The sequence below is a fragment of the Synchiropus splendidus genome, chromosome 6 (genome assembly GCF_027744825.2).
Source record: "Synchiropus splendidus isolate RoL2022-P1 chromosome 6, RoL_Sspl_1.0, whole genome shotgun sequence".
NCBI classification, from domain to species: Eukaryota; Metazoa; Chordata; class Actinopteri; order Syngnathiformes; family Callionymidae; genus Synchiropus; species Synchiropus splendidus.
This window is the reverse complement of record NC_071339.1, coordinates 9,355,910-9,378,538: the sequence shown is the minus strand read 5'-3', so window position 1 is coordinate 9,378,538 and position 22,629 is coordinate 9,355,910. Positions and strand designations below refer to the sequence as shown.

Sequence of the window (22,629 nt, the reverse complement as noted above, 5' to 3'; positions counted from 1 at the left end):
GCGTAATATGTCACCATCATTCCTTTTATCACCTGCTCTGTTGGAGGAGTCATCTCCAGTAAAGTGCTGTTAATAAAATAAAATAAAATAAAATAATTGATTTGTATTCATTACAATAGACATTGCTAAATAAATGCCTCCCATGTTTTTGATTTTGTTTTTGAATATCATATTATAATACAAACCTTCTTATTTTTAGACCAGGGGTCTCAAACTCACGGACCGTTGGCCATATGCAGCAATCACAAGTAGTAGTACTACGGCTCACCAGGTGTCAGTATAGCATGGGTCTGGCCCCAAGAGTGCAGTTCCTATTTGTCCAACGTGCGACGGTTAGAACACTATTACTATTGTAAGTTCCTAAAGGAATATGAGCTTGATTGGATGTCAGATCTCCAGTACTGGTGCAGATACCCCACTGATACTTGTCCATAAATCATCATCATACCAAGACCTTCAGCCTTTTCTATAGCATGCAATACAGGCTGGCCAGGTGTTACCTGTGAAACAAGAACTTTTATTTAGTGGAAGACATCCAATTCATTATTTAATGTGATTCTTACAATATGATGAGATTATATCAGATTAGATTCAACAGCCTTTATTTGTACTGATTGGCGGGCCAGCCTTTCACCCCCGCAGTGCATGCTGGGACTCCTAAAGATAAGAACGTTGGCCAACATGATATTCACCATGATTGTGGGTGTGACTTGTTATGTATGTTGTGCCTCATTTGTGGCACGTCTCTAGTGCTAGCGGTCACTCCGAATTTAATCTGGTATTTGTCTTGAAGAGCTTTGTGTATCAACACTTGGACAAGTGGATTTAAAAACTGCATTCCTAATTAATAGTAGTAATTCAATAAGTATCTTCCTATTCATTACGGAAATGGTTTTAATTACATGTTGAATGATGATGTGCCCAAGCTTGTGACTCCTGCTGCAGAATAAAAGTGACTGGTGTCTCAGGAAGGGACATTGTTAAAACCTGTCAACCGGTGCGCCCCTTAGAAAACACAGACAAGCTTTCTGAGTACAGTTTCTAATGCGCTGGGGGATATTGTATTTATGTGTATTGCCCATATTTATAAAGCCGCTCCGCCATAAAATCTGCTGAGCATATTATTAGCTTCACTATTTAATGTGGACACGCACAGATCCTATGGTCTTCTTTCATCTTAATAATCTTATTATTAAATTTCAGTCGCAGTAATTAGATAGTGTCACTGAGTGCAGGAAGGTTGCCATCAAACCCCGGCATAAGAAGATAAGACCATTACCAAAGTGAATAGCCTGCATCCTCAGCAGGAGGCCTGTCTGTTGAATTACTGACTTTTTTCTGTAATTAAAATGTATCTTACTTGATAACATTTGATTTTATTAAGATGAATATGAGATCAGGCAACAGTGCAATTATGTGGCATCTTAACCTGCCAAAATATTTCCACAAAAAAACAGTTTATAATTTAAGTAACAATCATGAATTAAAAAAAAAAACGTGTGTGGTATAGAGGTCCTTTAGAAAATAATTTCTCTTGGCCTTTTCGGTTATATTGATGGATAAATAATTCCCGTCCACTACTTTGACCAGTAAGCCATGAGCATTATGGTCACCGACATCAGGGATGCAAAAGGATGATATAGGTTCTCTTGGGCAGATGGCTGACTTCTCAGAGTTTAAGTGGGCAGATTATTCAGATGCAATTGGGAGGACATGTTGCAAGTCTGCACACCTTCCTAATTCGACTCCTGCAACAGTCACATTACGGGTGGTAAAATAAAAAATATATAGCTGCTCACAATTATAGCTTCAGATCCTCACTGTTACTCAAACACAAGTCTGTGCTTCTTCTTTGACATTCCCAACCGGGCTGCTGACATCCTACATTGATTTGATCTCAGGTTTCTGTTCCTCGGAAGACAGTGGAGACATTTGTGGACCCCTAAGCAGAATTCGATATCATTGCACACTCCTCACCTCTACACTATACATCTGTGATACAAATGAATACTCAAAATAAGACAATAAGACAAATCATAGGTGTTTGGGACTCTCATTATGCTAGAAGCAAAGTAGAAGCACAAAGGCAACATAGTATAATGGTCTCCTCTGGAGTTTAATTTTTGCCCAGGGATATTTGTTTTTGTCTTTGTTCGCTTGCAGTGTGCCATAATTTTCAACAAACCAGAGGATTAACCATGTGTTGCCATGTTGCACAAGAGGGCGTGTTATGAGGTGAGCGAGGTGCCACAATGAGAGAGTGAGGGAGAGCGGCGCCTAAAACTTGTGAGTCAATAAATAAACTTGGTCCAATAAGCAGAGACCAGGAGATTTTTTTTTTTTAAACATACTGTTACCAGCAAGAGTCACATTCCCCCAGAGGTTCCTTACCACGGTTCGGAACTGATCAAGCGGGTCCGGTAACACATATGTGTCCACCAGGCATGCTCAACAAGATTGTGACTATGTTGTGACCACTCCTTAGACTGGGAACAATAAAAAGCTGTTGCAAAAAAATGTGCATTTGTCCTCTCAACAAGATGCCACAGATGGCAGGAGTCGAGAGAGAGTGTGCCATTGACATGCTGGAATGTCACTTGGAGTGTCCACTATTCGATAACTTGTCCGTGACTGAGTTGCTTCCATAAGTTGTAAAGTATGGCTATCTAGATACAGGCAGGTAGACCACATGCTACCACCAGGGCTTAGGACTCTCACATATAGCTCCTGCACCATCATCTACAAACACATTAGGGGAAGTTCTGCAGACAATGATTGGTGTGGATATTGGGGTAGACCTCAGGTGTAATCAGACACCATTTTACATGTAACATGGTGAATTGTTGGCATTTTGTCTTTGTTGTGAGTCAGAATTTAATCACTGCTTTGCTGCTGTCAATTTCAATGCATGTGATCAAACAAGAATGTATTAAAATCTTTGAGAATTGTGCTTTTACAATTTTGTCCAATGTAAAAATCATATTGCTCATGCAGAGATTTACTAAAACACATCAAGGTACAAGGTTTAATTCTGGAAAAAGATGGTGACTAATGAAATGTGATTGATGAAGATGGATATAAACAAATCTTTGTTCTCTTGAAAGTGAGTAGCCAATTGGGGGAAATGTTATGAGTGATGTAGTTTGTCATATATGCAGTGATGCATATTATTTTATTTGTATTATGTCACAGAGAAGAACAACTTATTACTTAGTTGAAGACTAAAGCCACAATACAGCAAAGTTATTTGCCTTTGATTCTATTGTTCCTGATACAAAAGGAATTAATATCAGCTCATTTAATATAGATTTGCTATCTATTTACATTTTGCATTTAGTCTAATAAGATACTTAACGTTAATTAAGTTAACGTAAAAAAATGTGTTTGTTTTGATTGTCCACACATGACAGGACTGACATGTACTGAGTGGCCCTTGTAGTGGGCTCCCTTCAGATTCGATGAGCTCATCGGTGGTTTGAAGTTGATGCGACTCTGTGAACGCACCACAGCTTGGGCCATGAACGCACCGCGCCAGTCAGCTCTCTAGTTACAGTATGGCGGCTGGGACTTACGGAGGTGGACAACTTCTTTCAGATGCCTCGCAGAGGACGGGACGAAGGCGGTGTCACTGAGTGCTGAATCTTTTTGGACAAAAGTGGAAGACGACTGCGGTATCTCTCTTTTATGTCGCGGATTTCCTGGAGCGAGTTTGTGCGATGCGTGCCGACCCGCAGCCAAGAAACTCCCCTGTCAGTTAGCCGGCTAGCCATTAGCTCGCCGCCTTCGAGCTAACGTTCGCTCGCTGGGTTCCTCAGCAGCCAAACGTGTTGCTTCTGTTTCTCAGCCACACAAGAATGGCACCCCGTTCTCATACAGCTGACAAACGCGTGGAAAAGGGCGGCACGGAAACATTTGCAGACCCGGATAAGAAGTTTGTTCATTAGCGAGCTAGCCAATTAGCATTATAGTTGCACAAGAAGACCTGCTAATCCCTGCCGTGTATCCCGCCAGGGTGTTTGGACGCCCCGGTAATCCACGGCGTCATTTCATGAGACGAGCGGTACATGTTCTACCAGGTTGTCACCGTGTTGTAATCGAACCTGAAAGGTTTCTAACTCAGGTGGTGAAGTATTCGCTAGCGATCTCCTAGGTGTTCTCAGCGGGGAGTGGTAGCGATAGGTAGCCAGCAAAGGTTCCCTGCACCAGGGGAAGACAGTGACGCCGATTTAGCTTTAAAATGACGGCCTAGACAGGGATGACACACTGTTCAAGCAGGTTTAGGTGGTCCGTGACAGGAGACGGAATTTTAGCAGGTCCACAGCGAGCACACTAATGTTCTGATTTGTTATTGGCGTAGACAGAAAGATCAACGCTGGCGGTGGCTGATTTCTATGCTCAAGCCCTGGGATAGTTTGATGGACGTGGGGGGCTGTTTGCCAAGTTGTCCTTTCTATACTCAGTCATGTATGTCTTGACACATGGCACTCTCGTCTGTACATTGTGCCTGCCGTCAGATGTGGGTGCCGTTATGTAGTTTTGGTCGTCAGTGAAGAAAAAGGAATGTCTTTTTATATTTGTTACATGTTTTATTTTCAATCTTCCATAAGAAAATTTACCGTTTGTCAATGAAAGTGGAAAGAGGGGCCAGCCAAAGCCGTGAGAATTGGACAATGATAATTAGTTAGTGCCTAAACTCTGGACGTCCATTTAATAGGGCAACAATTATTGTAGTTCATTCTATCGTTGTGGATTGGAACCAGAAGCCCGCCACTCTGGATCAGGAAGATTTGTCCCTCGTGTCCAGTTGGAGTACGACTCTCAAACCGAAATCAATGCCTTCAGCACTGGCAGTGTTCACCTGCCGACCCAACTCGCATCCATTCCAGGAGCGGCATGTTTACCTGGAGGAGCCCGTCAAGATTGGCAGATCTGTGGCTCGATGTCGCCCAGCCCAGAACAATGCTACATTTGACTGCAAGGTGTTGTCCAGGAATCATGCCCTGGTTTGGTTTGACCACAAGACTGGCAAGGTAAGATTTAAATTTTATAGCACTAAAGAGATATCTTCAAATCTGTTATTCTTGTGATGCCTTATCGTAACAGTGGTACCAAGTTATTTGTTTCAAATCCAAATCCAAATCTAACAGTAAGCCATTTATTAATAATAATAATAATAAGCCAATTATTTATTTAATGTGTGCAAAAATTGTATTTAGTTCTATTTATCATATTTACAAGTTTCATTTGGTTTTGACAAACTGTGCTGTTTTCTCAAGATAATACATAATCCCAAACGAGCACAGGAAATGGCCCTAAAACTCTAGGGGCTTTGATTAAAGATGCATATGTGGTTTGACATCCGTGAGAAGCAGAAAATCCAGATTACTTGGATGTTTTCTTCCTAAAAGACTTGACGAATAGCATTGGATACGGCTGAGTTACGCTTCACTTACCTGTTAAGTTTATAAAAGGGACCCAGAGAATACAGTACATAAAAAGAGGGACTATGTTGAACTTGAAAAAGTATGTCTAGTGTTTGTGTTTGGAATGTTTTTTGTTATTCAACATATGAAATGACTCTGTAAACCAATTAAGTTGTCTTGTTTGTTAAAAATATAATCTGATAATGAAAAAGTGTGAACGCAAATGTTATGCAATATCTAGGAAGTTGTAAGAGAAAGTGGAAGAAAGCCATTGACTCAGTAGTGTTGCTGGTTACCGGAGTAGCAGAGGTAAAATTCTGTCATTTGACGCTACCTTCTTTGTATTTCTGTATTTGAACAGGATGTGTACTTTGTTTATGACTTGTCCTTTAATTGTTACTTGGCTGTTAGGTTCATCTGTTTGAAAACGGAATTTAAAAGAATCTAGTAATAGCATTTCTTACTTAAAAACTATTAAAGACCTGTCTTGAATGAGGTTGAGTGGGTTATTTGTATTTATTGTAATTGGTTCTGGAAACACAATCCTTATTTCAGTTGTGCTTTACTTTTGGGTAAACTCCCAATACTACTGTTAGCTGGGATAAGCCGGCTGGTAAGTGAGTATCCTCAGGTCTGAAATCAGACTACAATCTGTGCAACGTATCCTCAGCTCTCATGTGGTTAGAATGCATCTCTCTGTAGAACCGGTTAAACAAGCAGAGGTAGGCACAGGATTACCTAGCTATGTGGCCTGCACAGGCTTTGAAATTCCCTGTGTGTGCACACAGTGTGAAGCTATTTATACCGACAAGTGTAGCGTCATCCTTTCCTCTCTTCTGGGATGGACAAACCTGGAGTGACCAGCCAACCATCAAAAATCCCTGTTTTGTCAGCTCTACAATTCAGCATCTACAGAATGGCGACGATGTCATGATTGATATAGTGCTACTGCTTAAGTCTTGAAGTGCTGCTGTGCTGCAAACAACACGACTGGCTGTAAATAATGTGAAACACTTAAGTTTTGTGTTCACCATGCAAGAGCTATTAAACTACTAAACTTAAGTGACGTGTTGTGGTCCGAAAAGAAGTAGACTTAAATTAACTTTTTGCTCCACAATTATCCTCAGTAGTTCTGACAGAACTTGGCTTGATTTGAAATAATATTCTTTGGAGAGTGGTAAGTTTAGATATTTCCGATACAATCCTGTTTAAGCCAAAAGGACAACACAAGTATTTGTCAAGTACTTTCGCTTGTGCAGCAGATTTTCAGGCTTGGCATGAATTTTCTAAATGGGATTGATATTTTTGTTACGTGTCTGTTCTTGAGACATACATTTCAGCCTGCAACATACTCGAGGTTCCTGTTGCTGCAACGTAGTTTCTACTTCTACATTACGTCCTGATAGCATGCTGAAATGAAACGGGTCCTTTTGTTGATGTGATGAATCGGCTTGTCAGTCTTGGGCATTTATTTTTTTCGTCTTAAAATTAGTGATTGTATGTTTTTTCTCTCCTGATGGTCTTCTGGAGTTTTGAGGATTTTGAAATGAGGAATTAATTGATGGGAGCACAGCTGCAGGGTGCTCTCATGGGCTCTAAATATAATTAAGTGTGTCTTCATAAGTAGCAGTGGCCAGTGAGAGGTCATTTCTGACTCAGCTGTCTGTTTCTTTCAACCTCAGAAGTCCTGGGACTTGTCCTGAGAATGTAAATTAACATATATTATTAGTTGTAGCCTATGCCAAATAACAAGCGTTGTTAATTGTGATTGTGAATACACATACAATATTATAACTGTACAATAGTTAGAATGAGGAAAAAGTGAAATTGTGTTTCTGTGGGATCACTAGAGATGCTGGTCTTGGTGAACCAGATTTAATCCTGGCTAAGTGGTCTGCTGTCCGGAGAATCATTGATGTGTCCCTGTGACTCGTGGTTATTTGGTCAGATACATTTCAGATTAAACCAGATTTAGGAATCCCAGTGTGTGCATTACAGCTGGATCAACGAGTTATCCACCCAGTCTGTCAGTTACACACAGTGCAAGTGTGTTTAGTGGACTGTAACACGTGCCAGTTGACCGGATCAGTGGAGGTTTATCCTTCTAGAGGACAGAGTTGTAAACATGTGAGAATGCTGATCTCTTGACTGAAACTGCAGTAAATCCAGGTTTTCTGTAGTTCTGTCTATGTATATTAAATGTCTAATAAGGATAAATATTTTGTTGAAAAGTCGTTCATGAATATAAGTAAGTAGGGATGGGCAATATGGCCAAAAAAAGTGATCACAGAAATGTTGTAATATTGGCGCTAACAATAATTTTCATTCTATTCCATGTGTTGGACACACTACAGTCTCTCTTGAAACTGTTTCGTGATGAAACTTATTAGTGGACTTTGTCTCCAACATCATTATTTATTTATGTTTAAATATAATAGTTAACTAAGTGCAGAGATGAGAAATTCAATGTTTCACATCTCTGGCCCAACCCGGTCGTGTCTGACAGACACTCTCTGCTCTTCCAGCTTTATTTAGGGGTTAAATTGAGCCGTCTGTCTGCTGTATCTCATGTCTCTTACCAGTTAACTTTAAATATGGACCAGTCTGGACCCATTTCCTAGATGCTATTGAAGAAATATTAGAAATAATTTGAAAAAATGATCATTTAGTCATATTCTATTCTCCAAATCATGATACAAACTGTCAGTCCTTTGTCTTGTGTGATGAAAAACCTTTTCACAATTCTCTCTCCTAAAATGGTTGTTTTTCATTGCCTTATTGAAGATTTCACTAATACTTTTTATTAGTGCTGCGTGTGAACGTGTGTCCGCCATCAGTGAGTCATAATCAGGGACACAGAAGAGGATACCGCCACCAATAACGGAGCGGATGTCCAATATGCAGCTACAGGGGTTGGACAAAATAATGGAAACACCTTAAAGCTTTTTTTAGCTTTAGTTGTAGTCCCTCCCTGTTGGCAAAATGCCTTTTTCTGTTAGATAGCAAACCATCCTATAATTTTCAATAAGCATTATGTCTCGTACCATGAACACATTTTCAGTTTGACAAGTTAAAGAATATGTTACGTGCTTTCAAAAAAGTTTTTCTCATGATCCGAAATTGATTGACGATTGCCCAGTTTATTCCCAACAATTTACAGCCATAATCTGCTTCTATTTCAACAAAAGAATGCTAAGACAATTATGAATTGAGGAAAGGACCAAGAGGGACTATATTAAGACATTCTAAAAAGGCCACCTGTTTTATCTAAAACGTTATCTCCCCAGGAATTATTCCCAGCATAGGGGTGTCTCCCCAGCAATGAGGGGTGGGGCTGGTTGCAGAGATGACGTGTCAGTATGGCGCTGGTTATTTATGCAAATATTTTGAGATCATATTGATAGAACACATGTTGGTATCAAGTGGGGTGAAAAGGGTATATCTTCTGTCTGGTCTCTCTTTGGAATAGGGGAATGGCAAATTAATCAAATTTACTTCACACTTTTCTTGTCAAGAACTGAGTTGGCATGCATGCCACACAGTATCTGAGCAGTCACAGGTGCATTGAATGACAGCATGGTCCTATCACATGCTTCAATGAGCGCCTCTCACACAGCATTGTCAAATAGAGGTTGCTAAATATCACAGGAGCGACACTGCTCAAACAAAAATATATCTTATAGTTTTCTCTATTGTATACATCACAAGATTTTAACCTTTTCACTGCAATACAACAAATGATGAGATGTCAGAAATATTTAACAATTCAAAATCAGGTTTAAACTCTGTAATCACACTAGCACATTTTTGTTCGTTTTGTGGGTATGTTATCTAAAGAGAAGGGGGTTGTCCTATCTTTTTGTTGGAATGCTGATGGTGTGTTCTTGCTTGAAAGGAAGAAATCCCACAAAGTTGTCTTTGCACAGACTTGTATGTCTGGAGAGATGTGATTTTCTGTTTCTCAAGTTACCTTCATGGTGGTCATTAAGGCCTTTAACTAAATTTTAGTCAATGTATTTGGAGGCAGCAACTCCTCATGATGTTGAGTTTAGATGAGTGTTTTGTAGCTCACCAGTGTCAATTTATTGCTGTATATTTACATTGTGTTTTTTTTTCTCCTTAACTTGTCAATGCGGCAAATGATTCAACTGACATACTCAATCAACTTGGAGATACCAAAAAAATTGTGAAACGGTTGAATCGTTTTTGGAGCTGATAATAACAGTGTGGTTGAGTCATGTTAAAGATATTGTTCTTATATCCAATTATTTGATAGAAATAATAGCTGTTTTATTGGGAGACTGTGGTAAACGCATTGAATCTGTGGTCTGATGTGATGTAATTGGTTTGTGAATTTTTAACTACACAAAGCCCTGGGCGATCATGTCTGTTAGCTACTGGCTGTTGGAGTTACTTTCAGAGGCTTGTAGGAAACTGATATAACACTGTTGTTTCGCCTGCGTGTTGTTGACCCAATCAGAGATGGATAGTAAGAATGGAGGAGTTCATGGGAGCATAAAGGGATTCAGTGTTTCTTTGACAAATATTCTTATAAGTGGGAGGCAGTGATGCTGGAATTTTGGGCGAGAAAATCAATAGTTGTGAGCTAGGATATAATGTGGAGCATATTTAGCTTGAGAAGATGGTATGGATTTAAGTGAAGTAAAAGCACGGGTCAGTGTAATTTGCTTAGAACAGGCACTCAATCGTCTGTTCATGTAACAGGTGAGTCTTGACAAAGCTGGCAAGTTACCTCATGTTAAATACATTTACACCAAACAATGAATTCTATGTTCAGGATCATATGTCGTGCACATTTTCCGCTGTCATGTTGTCACATACATCGTTAAGTCTTGCATCATTTTGTGTGGATGTCATAAATGGCCATCAAAAACACTGCTGCTTCTGAACTGGGTTAAAGAGGTGATGTATGTGATGATGAATAACCCAGACTGAAGACTCCTGACCAGTCTGATGCACAAGAGTCAATGATGTCATTTCAGTGTGTTCAGTCGTGTGGAGCAGACAGTGGAAATTTAACCCATATGTGAGTTACGTGATGCAAAGTGTGTGTGTGTGTGCGCGCGTTGTTGCTGGGCGAAATGCTCTATAGTTAGGTCCCTCCTTACAGGTCTTCGAGTTACCATGGGGACAGGAGGTAACTGACCATGCATGCATCCGTGTGGGCTCATTAGAACTATGGAAGTGTTGCAGTTCTTGGCACGCTGCAGTCTGCTCAGGAGGGTTGAAGTCTGCTCCGTCGCTGCATCGCGCTGTCGCACTGTTTTGTTTTCCTTTCTTGCTATCAGCTGCAGCATTGTGTCTGTCACTCTGGCTGATAACTGAAACTGGTCGGGCTTCTGATCCAATGATCACTGTGTGTAAAATCTTCGTCTTTATTGCGTTTTTTGTATTGCCTCGTGACATTATCTCATTCTGCTTTTTTGAATGTTGTTTCTGTCACATTGTTCCCGCTGTTTATCCGAATGCTTGAGTTCTGCTTGCTTCACCTATGTGTGTACAAGTGTGACTTCTCTGCCTGTCTGTCCCATGTTATGCAATTAGCTTGATGAATTGTTTTGTGAATGAAATGTGATTTGTGGCGTTGATGGTGTTTTATTGATGTTATTTTTGTGCTAGGATACAGCTAGATTATACACAGCTCGAAGGAAGAGACTTGACCTTGGTGTGTGTCATTCCTTCTAAACTGGTTAAAGACAGCTGATCTTCCTAGTGTCCAAGAGATTTGTTTGGTGGTTGAATTTCTAGTTATGTGCAGTTGTGTCGATACTCTAGCAATGCTGTGTTTTGGTTGGCATTATTGTCAGCTTTCAAAAATGTCTCATTTCAGGGGTTTGTTTCTGATTATTTTGCCATTTTTTTCATGTTATACATTTATAATTAATAATTGAATTTCCCCTCTGTGGGACTAATAATGGCCATGTTATGTAATCTACTAATACCAGACATTTGCATTTTAGTAGAATACGGCATCATGGAAATATGCCAATAAATCACAGATGGAATGATTTTAAAATGACAAAGATATAGCCTGAGACTATATATATACTTTTTTTTTTACCAATTTGATGGTGTTTCTGTATGTGGGTATATTGCCATTTTGATTCATTGCGATTGCAGTAGTGTTTTGATTTGATGATATTGATTATTGTGATTTTTATTTCTATATTTTCCTTTTCTAGTAGTAGTTGGATCATGTACTTCAAGAAATAACATATGGATGACAATTTAAAAAACAACAACAAATAAACATTGCACATCTGAGCTACCTAGAGAAAAGTTAGGTGGTCATCAGGGTCAGGCAATTTTGTATAAATAAGTATTATTTGCTCCTTGTATGATGAATGTGACCTCACGTCGAAAATGAAGTAGATAAAATATGTAGATAAAAACAATTGTGAGCAGAAATATCGATAAATAATGACACAAGATTGTGATGCATATGTGAATGCATTTTTTTTTCTCTCCCCTTATAAATACAAAACCCCTTTTCCTTGCTACGTGTCCCAGAAAGACCTTAAACATTTGGTTGTTTCCTTTTTCTTTTCATCCTCATACTAAAATATAAGCTAAAACTTTTTTTTCTACATTTACCCTTGTTAGCACAGTTTGTTATTATTAGTTTTACTCACCAACATGTTAACATAAGCAGGAAGTCACCTGTCAATTCTGTCTCGCTGCTTCAATTATGACCTGAACATATTGGGAAAATTCTTCCTTCTGTTGTGCTTTGAGCTTCTGTCAGCTCCAGTTCTGTTTCCATTCACTAGTGTCTGTGTTTGTCTTCATGCGTTGTGGAGAATCCTCTTAAAAGCCCTTGAAGTCCAGAGGGAGTTTTCGTCAGAATGTCAGAACAGATGCGAGTTGAGGTCTGTCGACAAGTTGCTCCGTGTGCCAGACAGAATTTATAGTTAGATTTAGTGGCTGTTGATTATATAACTCTCCTAGATGTTATTTTGATCATGCTTCTGCGTTAACTCCCAGGAATGTTATTGAACAAGGACTGTCATTAATACAGACAACTTTTAAAAGAACAAAAGCCAAAAAAGTCTTTGTTCATGTCATAAGTTGGGGATGATTAAAGAGTCAGTTCTGTGTAGTGAGATTTGTAATTCTGTTGTATGTAGGAGGTTTACTGTCTTAATTTTCAACTTAGTCTCGGAGTGGAATAGTAACATGTTAGAAAATGGATGAGTGCATTTATATTAAAATCTTGGCAGTGATGATCATTTGTCTCTCCTCTGTTTCAGTTCTACCTACAGGACACCAAAAGCAGCAATGGGACCTTCATCAACAGCCAAAGGTTGAGTCGTGGCTCGGAGGAGAGTCCTCCTTGCGAGGTCCTCTCTGGAGACATCATCCAGTTCGGTGTAGATGTCACTGAGAACACACGAAAAGGTACAGAGATGCGAATGTTTGAATAAACTGGCCGGGGGACTGTAGAAGCAGCTCAAGATGAAACAGAGCAGAAGCTGATTCCTCTGTCCTTGTTTACTGATTCTTTACAGTGTTGTGTTGTATTAACTCTGGGATATCCCTGAAGGGTTTTTGTGCCTTGGCACAAGACCACAGACAGTAGATTGAGGTCAGATTTTCAGCTCCACTAATATTGCTTAACTTCACTTTCTGTCAGGCACTTAAGTCTAGTTGTCTCTGTTCAACTGCAGGAGTGCGCATTGTCGTGAGTTAAGGATGCTAGTGATTTCGATATTTTTGGGCTCGCATTTTAGTTTTTATTTATTTATTTAGAAGTCGTCCGTTTAACAATTCCATAAATTATCTTCACAAAAGAACAGGTGATCTCAGGAGAAAATCTTTTTTATAGAGCAACTTGCATCGCAAATCATGAAATACACTTTTTTTTCCCCTAGACCCACCCAAACCCCAGAGGAAAAAAAGGGAGGGAGGTGCGACAACAACTACTATCGACCAGAATTGACAAAACAAAAAACGACAATAAATCCACAACTGAACAGCTATATGGATGCATAAATCATTCATAGTCACAATTTCTGATGACTGAAAGGTGGAGTCTACTATTTTATAAATGGATTCTACTTACTCTTTGGATTTGGTTTATTCAATTTTTCCCAGATTTGATCAAATAGCTGTATAATTTTTATGGCAGCTGTCGTTTGGGGGTGACTTTTGTCTGTTGAATATGTTTTTGGGTTTTGTGTTGTAGGATGGGTGGAATGGGGGAAAATCCCATTGCCACAAGTAGTTTCATGTTGATATACACACGGTAATCTTCTCATGCACAGCGCTCCCAATCTAATATTTTTATTCCAGTGTTATGAGTCTTGGCCATGTTAGTAGTAGGGTATAGGACATCATACACTGTGATTTCTGGATTTTTTTTAGATGATGTCTCTCACAGTGGACATACACCTACGATGAAAATTTCAGACCCCTCCATCATTTCGAAGTGGGAGAACTTGCAAAATACAGTGAGGGAAAATGAGTATTTTGCGATTTTACGGGGTCTTCGTTGAATTCCCTCAGTTAGTGATTCTGGCTGCGTGACCATCTTCACCTGTAAGCCTCTTTTTGCTAGAGCAGCCATGGCTTCTTCTATTGCGCTGAATACTGCGATTCCACTGTCAAAAATACCTTCTGCCGAGCTGGATACTGAGTTTGAAAGTGGATGTTGTTTTCTTTTAGAACTCTCAGTGTTTCAGCATATTCTCTCCTCTTTGTGATTATTTCAGGCCGGTAGTTGTTGTCCAAACGTATTTTTTCCCCCTTGTACTAAGAATCCTTACGATGCCGCTTTCAGTACCTCTTCTTTCGTCCTGATGCTGGGGAACTTGACATGGATGTATCAAGGTTTTCTTTCAAGACGTTGTCAATAAAAACCATCCTCATGACGTAATTTACAGGACTCCACAAACTAATAAATTTTCACGTGTGGAGCGACCACTCCTGGTCTGTCAGGTTCGAATGGAACTGCTTATTCAAACTAAGCATTTCGATTAGCACCTCGTCCATGGCCTGCAACTTCACTTCATTGTCTCCAATCCGTTTCTACCTTTCTTCCATCCTTGAGTTAATCCCAGCAATTTCACCTTTCATCTCCTTCATCTGTTTTTAACTGTCTTGTCCGAAGTCTCTTATTTCTTTCAAAATCATTGCGAGATTCACTGGCTCATCTTCGTTAGGTTGACTCGTTGATAGCTGTTTGGAAGTTAGCTCTGTCTTGATCGGCATCACTTTCAATTATTTTGTTTTGTCATTTACTTCACCCCTTTGAAACTTTATAAAAGTCGTTAAAATCCTTCAATACAAAGGATGCAAGTTTTTTTTTTTTTTTTTTTTTTTTTTTCCCATTGCTGCCTTCTACTTGAACGCCAAAACCGGAAGCCCCTTTGGCTCTCATTTTTATTTTGTGCCTGTCTTTCTACTATGCATACATAACTTTGTAGTTGACTTGACTACAAAGTGTGTGTGTGTTGCTTTTAGGTGCATCACTAAACAATGACAGGCCTGTACTGTTATTGTCAGTGAGATGCTGAAACCAGATTACCAGAATAGTTCTTACACAAGCCATATCGTTTTATAGAAAAACTCAGTTCAGGATTGAACTCCTTTTCATTAAAGATCTAATTTGTTTCACCACATTTGTTGACCTTGTTTCCTGATATTCCAAACCACAAAACCTTCACTCCTTTGTTTCTTTGTCTCCAGTTACCCATGGATGCATCGTGTCAACAATTAAACTCTTCCTGCCTGATGGGATGGAGGCAAGGAGAAGGAGCGAGTAAGTTATTGATCATCACATCTCAAAGCTCTGTTATGGTTGTTTGCCACCGTTTGTGTTTTATTTATTAACAGTACATGATTCTAGTGGTTCCAGTGATTTGATGGCGATTCCTGGTGGTAAAATCTCATGAGGGATACTGTGGGCAAGAATGGCCTGATCGCAGTGACTATCTGTAACATCACATAGCCATTGTGCAGTGGCTATCACAATTTATGCTTTTATTTGGAAAGTCACTGCTGATTTATAGCAGAGCAGCATATCTCACCCAACACCAAACTTCCTGCTACCCCCTACTGTTACTGCCTTCTCCCTCAGAGTATGTCTAAAATTAACTACTGTAGGTGCCATCTGTTGCTACACTACACAGTTTAGTTTTCTGTGACTGCTTGCTGGTTCCCAGTTGGACCAGGTGGACCAATACAGTCTTGATCCTGGCCAAGACCATCTGCATTTACTAAACGGCACGTGATGCTTCATGAGATTGTTGGATCTTTTCAAACTGCAAACATTGTAGGCAGTCGTTTCAGCAATCATTGGCGTGTTGCTCAGTAGTCACACTCATAAACTTACTGTGCTATATCCTGTGATTCCTGTGAATTTTCTCCCCAACATTTTGTACTTCGATGCCATTGATAGAGTGCCAAAAGCCATTTCTGACACACTTTCATTCAATTATATGCCCGGGCTGCAGGTTAACTTTTTGTATTGGCTGCAACCTTTTTTTTTTCATTTGTTGATTACCTATAAAGTCACCATTTTTAAGTTCGCCGTTGCTGTAAAAGATGTATTAATAGTATTTTAAGAAATGTTTTCATTCAAGGCAAAATGGTTTCAGAAAAACTATGTATGTAATGTGGCTGGTCCATTCATGACAACATTGTCAACTCTGTAAAGAATTAAAAAAAAAACACAATTAATTTACAAATAGATCAGTTTGTCGATGATGAGAACGTGTACAAAAGCGTTTATAGTTAGCCTTCCTGTGGGACATACTGTGAATCTCAATGAAACCTTTGCTGCCCAGGTTAGGTCAGCATTCAGAGCAACGTCTTTCCCCATGGAAACCCGCTCAGTAATGGCCAAGCGCAGTGGTCTAGTCCGCAATAGTTCTAGTCCCTGTGAGTGTTAAAGAAAAGCAAACATGTGAGACATGGGTCTGATTATCCTGATATTTTACTGGTGTAGTACGACCCTGTTTAGTCCTCAGTAGATCGTGCAGTGGCACATGGAGAACTGTACATTGAAATATAACACATTATCGGTCATCAACACTCCATATCAAGAATGCTGGTTTGTTGTACAAATGCAAACCGCGCAACAAGTATCGTAAGTCATGGCTCTGTGCCTCCACGACTGGTGTAGCAAGTTGCCATGTAGGAGGAGACTTCAGTTTTGAGGTGTGTACGCCTTTGGTGGAAATGAAGGTGTACGCGATCCTTCCACCACTGACCTCGGTCACAGGAATACAAAGAGATGGTGCATTTGGCGCTCTGCGCAGTTTTCACCCAGGCAGCAGCAGGTACACGAGTGTGACTGAGGAAAACACTACTCAGTCTTTAAAAAAAATGGTTGTCTGTATAGTCCTGTATGTATAGTCCAGTATTTGTCCACACGCTTGCTTTGACATCAGTGACTGTGGTGTGGCCTGAAGTGTTTGAGAAAGAATCATTGCAGCTTTTTGTCTGAGTGTCTGACTCAGCAAAGTCCTTTCTTATCATTATTCGAGTGTTGACACGCTCAGGGAACATGAAGACTGAAATATTAACAAGCTGATGCAACATTTTCTGTTTCACCAGGAAGTCCCTCTAACAATCTTTATTTCCATTATAAGTGCCCCATCACCTGCTGTACTTACTCCGCAAAGTCAGGTGGTTTCCCCTTTAGTGCATCATCAGATTAGTTATTTCATGGTTTAGTTCCAAAAGATTGTAAAAGAGGGTGGCTTCACAATCAGTCGAGTGGAGTTTATTTCCACAACGTTGTTGCCTTTAAGGGTGGAGCTTAGTGTTCGACGGAAATCAGTTTTGCTTTAAGGTTGTTGAAGGGAGGTTTGAATAGTGGAAAGAAAACAAGTTTGTGTTGAGGAATGACTTCACTTACGTGGTGGAACTCTAGAGGGGAATCAGATGGTTGTGCTGAACCTAGAAGAGATCACGATGGAAGAAGGAGAGATCGCTCTCGACGTATGTGCCGTCCAATAAGACTGACAGAGAATGAGCTTTCCCCTGAGGTTGGACAGACGTGGACCGAGTGGACACCTTACAGGTACTTGGATGCTGTGAATACTCAGGGCATGTGGGTCTCACTGGTCCTAATCTTCCTAGATTCATTACACTATTCATTAGCATTTTATTAATTAATCAGCAGTTGATGGTGAGCTAAAAATTCTGAATAGTAATGCTTCCTTTGTAGAATGGCTCTGTCGTTATGGCAAAAAACCTTTGCACATTAAACCTGACCAAGCGTGGGAGTGATAAGCGAACAGGTAATGATTTAACCAATGAACTTTTTATTGCGCTGCAACACTTCAAGAGCAGGGAATGGATTGGCCATGGGCATTTACCTCTGTAAAGGCTCAGTATTCTCTCTCTCTCTTTTTTGTAAGATGCAATTCTATGCATTGCATGACAGACATTTTATTATGCCACGGCAATGTCTATTCATATGTTCCTTTATGACGCAGCAACCTAGAGGATGAATGTAATGGGCTAACGCATTGGGTGCTTGACAGTCGCGCACATGACTAAAAGAAATTTAATTAAAGCTTAAAAACTGTGTGCTCTAACCTCTGAGCTACAGTGCAGCACAAATTATATGAATTCCTCAGTATTCTACGTTTTTCCTTCAAATTTTATTTGTTGATTAAATTGTTTGTCCTGTGGCTGGGATGTACACAGGTGATCCCCGATCTACTGCCACAGAAATCCTTAATTTTGCAGGATCAGCCGTATCATTTTTTGGAAACCAATCCTATGTACTGATCTGCCTTACCACAGCCTTCTGCTGCACACCCCACCAAACATATTGTAGTGACTCCAGGTTTTAAGCTGAAACAAGTCTTTTATTAAAGCATTCAACCGAACATCATCACTCAAATGCCCTTTCATACTGCTCCACCAGTCATAATGCGTTACCTGACTGTCGGAAACACATGTCAGTGTGGCCTGGAACCTGTTGCAAAATATTGCAATATACACGATATGACCAAAAGCATATCACATATGAACTTAAGGCTGTCCACAAGGTTGAGCCAAGTGATTTGGAACCTGATTCTGATCATTTGGATGGGTGAGCAAATACATCTGGTAATATAGTGTATATGTCTTGTATACCTGAGATAATTCCTGGAGGGACCAAAGTCAAACCTTTTAGCATAACAAATCTCATTTAAAGCTGGTCATGCTAAAGCTACAGGTATATAGATCAGAGATCATCAGTGGTGCGCTTCTGGTGTGTTGGTGGTGAGAAGCGCAAGCTACTGCGATGAAACTCATGGAATTCATGTGGGCAACCAGTCAGTCCTTGACGTGATCGTAGGATATAATCTGCACAGCCAAAAATACTTGCCAGACATGTCCACAGCCTGATAGAAACTTAGGACACTGTTAGTTGTGTTGTTTTGTTAGTTAGTTCTCTAAATGATCTTCCTTTATTTTTTCATGCAAAATATTACTTTACGGATGCTTTTACAGATATTGTTTTACCGTGGAACATGGATGTTTTCTTTTTTATGTGATCGCTTCATGATTTTTTTTTTGTCATCAATGAATGGCAATAAAATCAGGCCATTTTACACTGAATAGTTTCTTGCATTTTTTTTCCTGCATTCTTGTCTTGAGGCATCCCAGCAAGCACTGCAGTTCTGAGTGGCTGCACCGCCCCTTCAGTTTGTATATTTATGTTTTTCCTGTAGTAATATTTGCAGTGTTTTGATGCCAATTGAATGTTTTCGTGAATTTGCACTTTGAATAAAAGCTTTCTATGTAGGAGCTGGCTTTGACCAATATTCAGTAATGGTAGGACTGTTCTGTCATTACTAATATGCAAGTGTTGGCGAAGGTCCTTCCAGGTAACAGCCACTGGAATTATAAGTTTGGCCTTATGCTCCTATTCCACTTACCAAGCAAAGTGGGCTGAACAATGTCCACATGACAAATATTGGTGCTATAATTGGGCATCTAGTGGCAGGCCACTTTGGGACCCTTGCTTTAGACGCTATCACTTGGCGTACTGCATCTGTGTGATCTCTCATTGCCTCACGTGGCTCTGCCCTGAAACCATCCACTTGAAAGACTTATAGTCCCATACATTGAAAACAAGCAACCTTCTAGGAAGGCCTCTTTCCCCATTCCTGAATTGTCACTCACGGAAGCCCTCACTGGGACAACCAAGTGTGTTCCAACATCCCCTCATGCCGCATGAAAGGCCATGCTGCTATATCGAGTTCGCACATTAGTCCCCTTTGCACTTCTTCATTTAATAAGAGCAGTCATATTCTGAATCCAGATACCAAGGTCCCACAACTCTTCCCTTTGTTACCCAATAAAAAATACATTAATGAGAAACAAGTTTTTAAGAAAAATTGAATTTTTCTAAAAAGAAGGTGCACAGTATCAAAGCAGTCAAAACCGTGGAGCGGCTTTGGTTTCTTATTTGTGGACAGTGAAATAAACAATGAGATGTGAGATCAAGATGAAATGTGTAAAGCTTGCAAAAATGTTCCATGAGATTAAATGTGTTATTGCTCACTTCATCTCTGTCCTTAATATTACGCCTCATATGATCATGCAACCAGAAATACATCCACCGTGATATACCTGACTGAAGTACATCATCAGTTTTATGTAACCTGACATCTTCTTGTTTTCAGATCACACTCAAAAACCAGTCAGCTCTGATTAAAAAAAAAAAAAAAAAAAAAAAAAAAAAAGCAAGTGGTCATTCAAATATCACCTGTCCAAATGGTATCTTTCGTTTGATGATTGCTACAGAGGACCTTGCTCATCTCCATGCCTCCCCTATTCCTGTCACTGTTACTACACTGACCTTCCGGCCCAACTGTTGCTATGGTGACAAACAGTTTCCTTTTTTCTGTTCACAGTGTCATCCAGACTCCTTTACCACTACCTGTAGACAAGGTAAGAGCATTTATTTTGTTGATGATGACCCTGTGAAGTTGTAGGTGTTTGTTTTGTTGTGTGTGCTTGTCACTTTGGATACAGCTTTTAGAGCCTTAATATTATGATCATGGGCTGATGAGCTCATTTACATGGCTCTTCTGGGAGGCAATGACTGCTTTTTCTTCTCCTGTCTGTTTTGATCAAGGTTAGCTTGTGCGTGAGTTAAGTTTAGTCCACAGCTCAGTTAAAGTACTTATTTACCTGTCACAACATGAGACAAGGTAGATGAGTTACTTAATTCAGATGTGTTAAGTCAATCGAGGTAAATTGAGTTAGTAAGACTACAAAGGGAAAGTTCAATGAGTTGACAAAAGTTCAGTCAGTTTGGTAAAGCTGGTAAGTTGGGCCAGATGATTATTGTAGGTTGAGTAAATTGAATGATGCTCATGGGGGTAGTGAGTTGCATTGTGTTGGAGAGAGTAGAGCTATGTGGCCGAGGTTTAGTGAGGATGAATCGAGAAGAGAGTCGAGTTGAAGGAGCATTGGTTGAGTCGATTGAGATAAGTTACTTCACTATGGTGAGTGATGTAGCTGACGTATGTGATTTGTGTTGATGGATCTAAGGTTAGATATTTATTTAGGTGAGTCTCATTAGTAGAGAAATGCAACCTGAACCTCCTTACTTCTGTTTGTTGTGTCATGCAAGTAGAGGCTATAAAGTGATATAATAATTAGCGCCTTGAGAGAGAGTTCATCCTCTCTGCACCATAACCAAAATCCACAGTAAACCACGGAAGGCTGAAGACGCAAGTCTGGTCAAGAATTGTGACGTTTCTCTGTGGTGCCTCTAATGTGATGTTTCTGTTCAATTCAAAGTAATCTATGTATTTTTCATGGCTGTGGAACATCCTGTCTCGTCACAAGTTTATAGGTGGCTTGTCCAACTGTACAGTGGATGATAACTTTGTTTGTGCAGAGTGAATGGGAATTTGCTTGGTTTAATTCTGATCCAGATCGCCAACTCTCCTGCTTGTTGACAACTTTTTATGTCCCTGAAATGTTGAAAATTCTCTTGTGTCACCCTCAGATAGTGAGAACAACAGAGTCTCAGTGTAACCTGTGTGAGGAATGTAGGCGGGACATGATTTGTGTGTGCGCGTGCGTCCGATTACATTCAGACTGCTTTTTTAAAATGGTGTAGTAACTTCCACAAGGCATCACTACTGGAACATATAGTTGTCTCACCCAATTTAAATTTGCCTAGCATGCTGAGAGTGTAGCTTTTGTTGTAAGTAGTTACAGATTTAATCTCCTATGGAGCCAAAAATCTTTCCTCTGCATACATGTTGTGGGAATGCTACAGAACATTGGATGGTTTCTTTCAAAGACTTTAAATTTGTTTACTAGAATGTTGAAGAACAACTTAAGAATTGGGACACGTTTTACATTGTGGTTCAGCTTTTTTTTTTTTTTTTTTACAGTGCATAAAGTGAATGCCTCGAAATTCATCCTGTAGTACAAGTGAATGCAGTACTTCTGAATCGAGATGTTTCAATTATAGAATTTCATCTTCACACTCCCTACACAAGTTATACACATTTATTAAAGGTTGATATTCAACTCAATGTTTCTGTCATATTGTCACTCATAACAATGTTTTTCAGCAGAAAACAGGCATTGGTTGAGGCTGCTTTGACTGAGCTTATGAAACATCTTTGTTTTGTACCTTGTTCATTCGACATTTTCTGTTTGTTTTTAGCTGCATCCGTTTGCTCATGCCAGTTCAAATACAAGGTTGATTAGATTCCGAAAACTGTCAATATCTCAACATGCTGTGTGTGCGTTTATGTTTCCAGGCTGCGGCCAACACTCCCAGTATGTATTCTCAGGAACTTTTCCAGCTCTCCCAGTATCTTCAGGTAACTCACTGACACCTATTGTTCACGATGGGGAATGTCCCACAGAGCATAGTTGGGATCATTGTTGTTGTCAAGAGTTGATCTTCAACAGAAATCCCCTGCTGCCTCTTTGTCCGGCAGGAGGCCTTACACCGAGAACAGATGTTGGAGCAGAAGCTCGCCACACTGCAGCGTCTACTAGCTTCAACACAGGAAGCCTCAGAGAACAGCTGGCAGGTCCGATCATCTTGATTGACATCCTTTATGTAATTTTCAGAAGACACTCGCTTCGTTAGGTTGGGCCTGTGCTGTGTTGCAATTGATGTTCTCATATTTAAACCAATAGTGTGTCACCGCCAATATGCTCCCTTCAGACTTAAAAGACTTAAATAAACTGTTGTTAA

At 39.9% G+C, this 22,629-nt stretch overlaps 1 protein-coding gene across 14 annotated transcripts in view; it reads left to right on the top strand.

Annotated features, from left to right (window-relative positions):
- Positions 1–3,332: 3,332 nt before the first annotated feature.
- The window catches only part of slmapa (sarcolemma associated protein a), a 33,258-nt gene continuing 13,961 nt past the window's right edge, over positions 3,333–22,629 (top strand). For 8 of the 14 annotated variants that reach the window (XM_053867274.1, XM_053867267.1, XM_053867266.1 and 5 more), the window contains exons 1-6: positions 3,334–5,030; positions 12,695–12,842; positions 15,132–15,204; positions 20,309–20,345; positions 22,184–22,246; positions 22,367–22,462. In XM_053867274.1, the coding sequence (XP_053723249.1) occupies positions 4,833–5,030; positions 12,695–12,842; positions 15,132–15,204; positions 20,309–20,345; positions 22,184–22,246; positions 22,367–22,462 (615 nt within the window). In that variant the 5' untranslated portion in view covers positions 3,334–4,832. Of the gene's footprint in view, positions 5,031–12,694; positions 12,843–15,131; positions 15,205–20,308; positions 20,346–22,183; positions 22,247–22,366; positions 22,463–22,629 lie in introns of all 14 variants that reach the window. The other 6 variants (XM_053867265.1, XM_053867262.1, XM_053867260.1 and 3 more) reach the window with 2 other exon arrangements.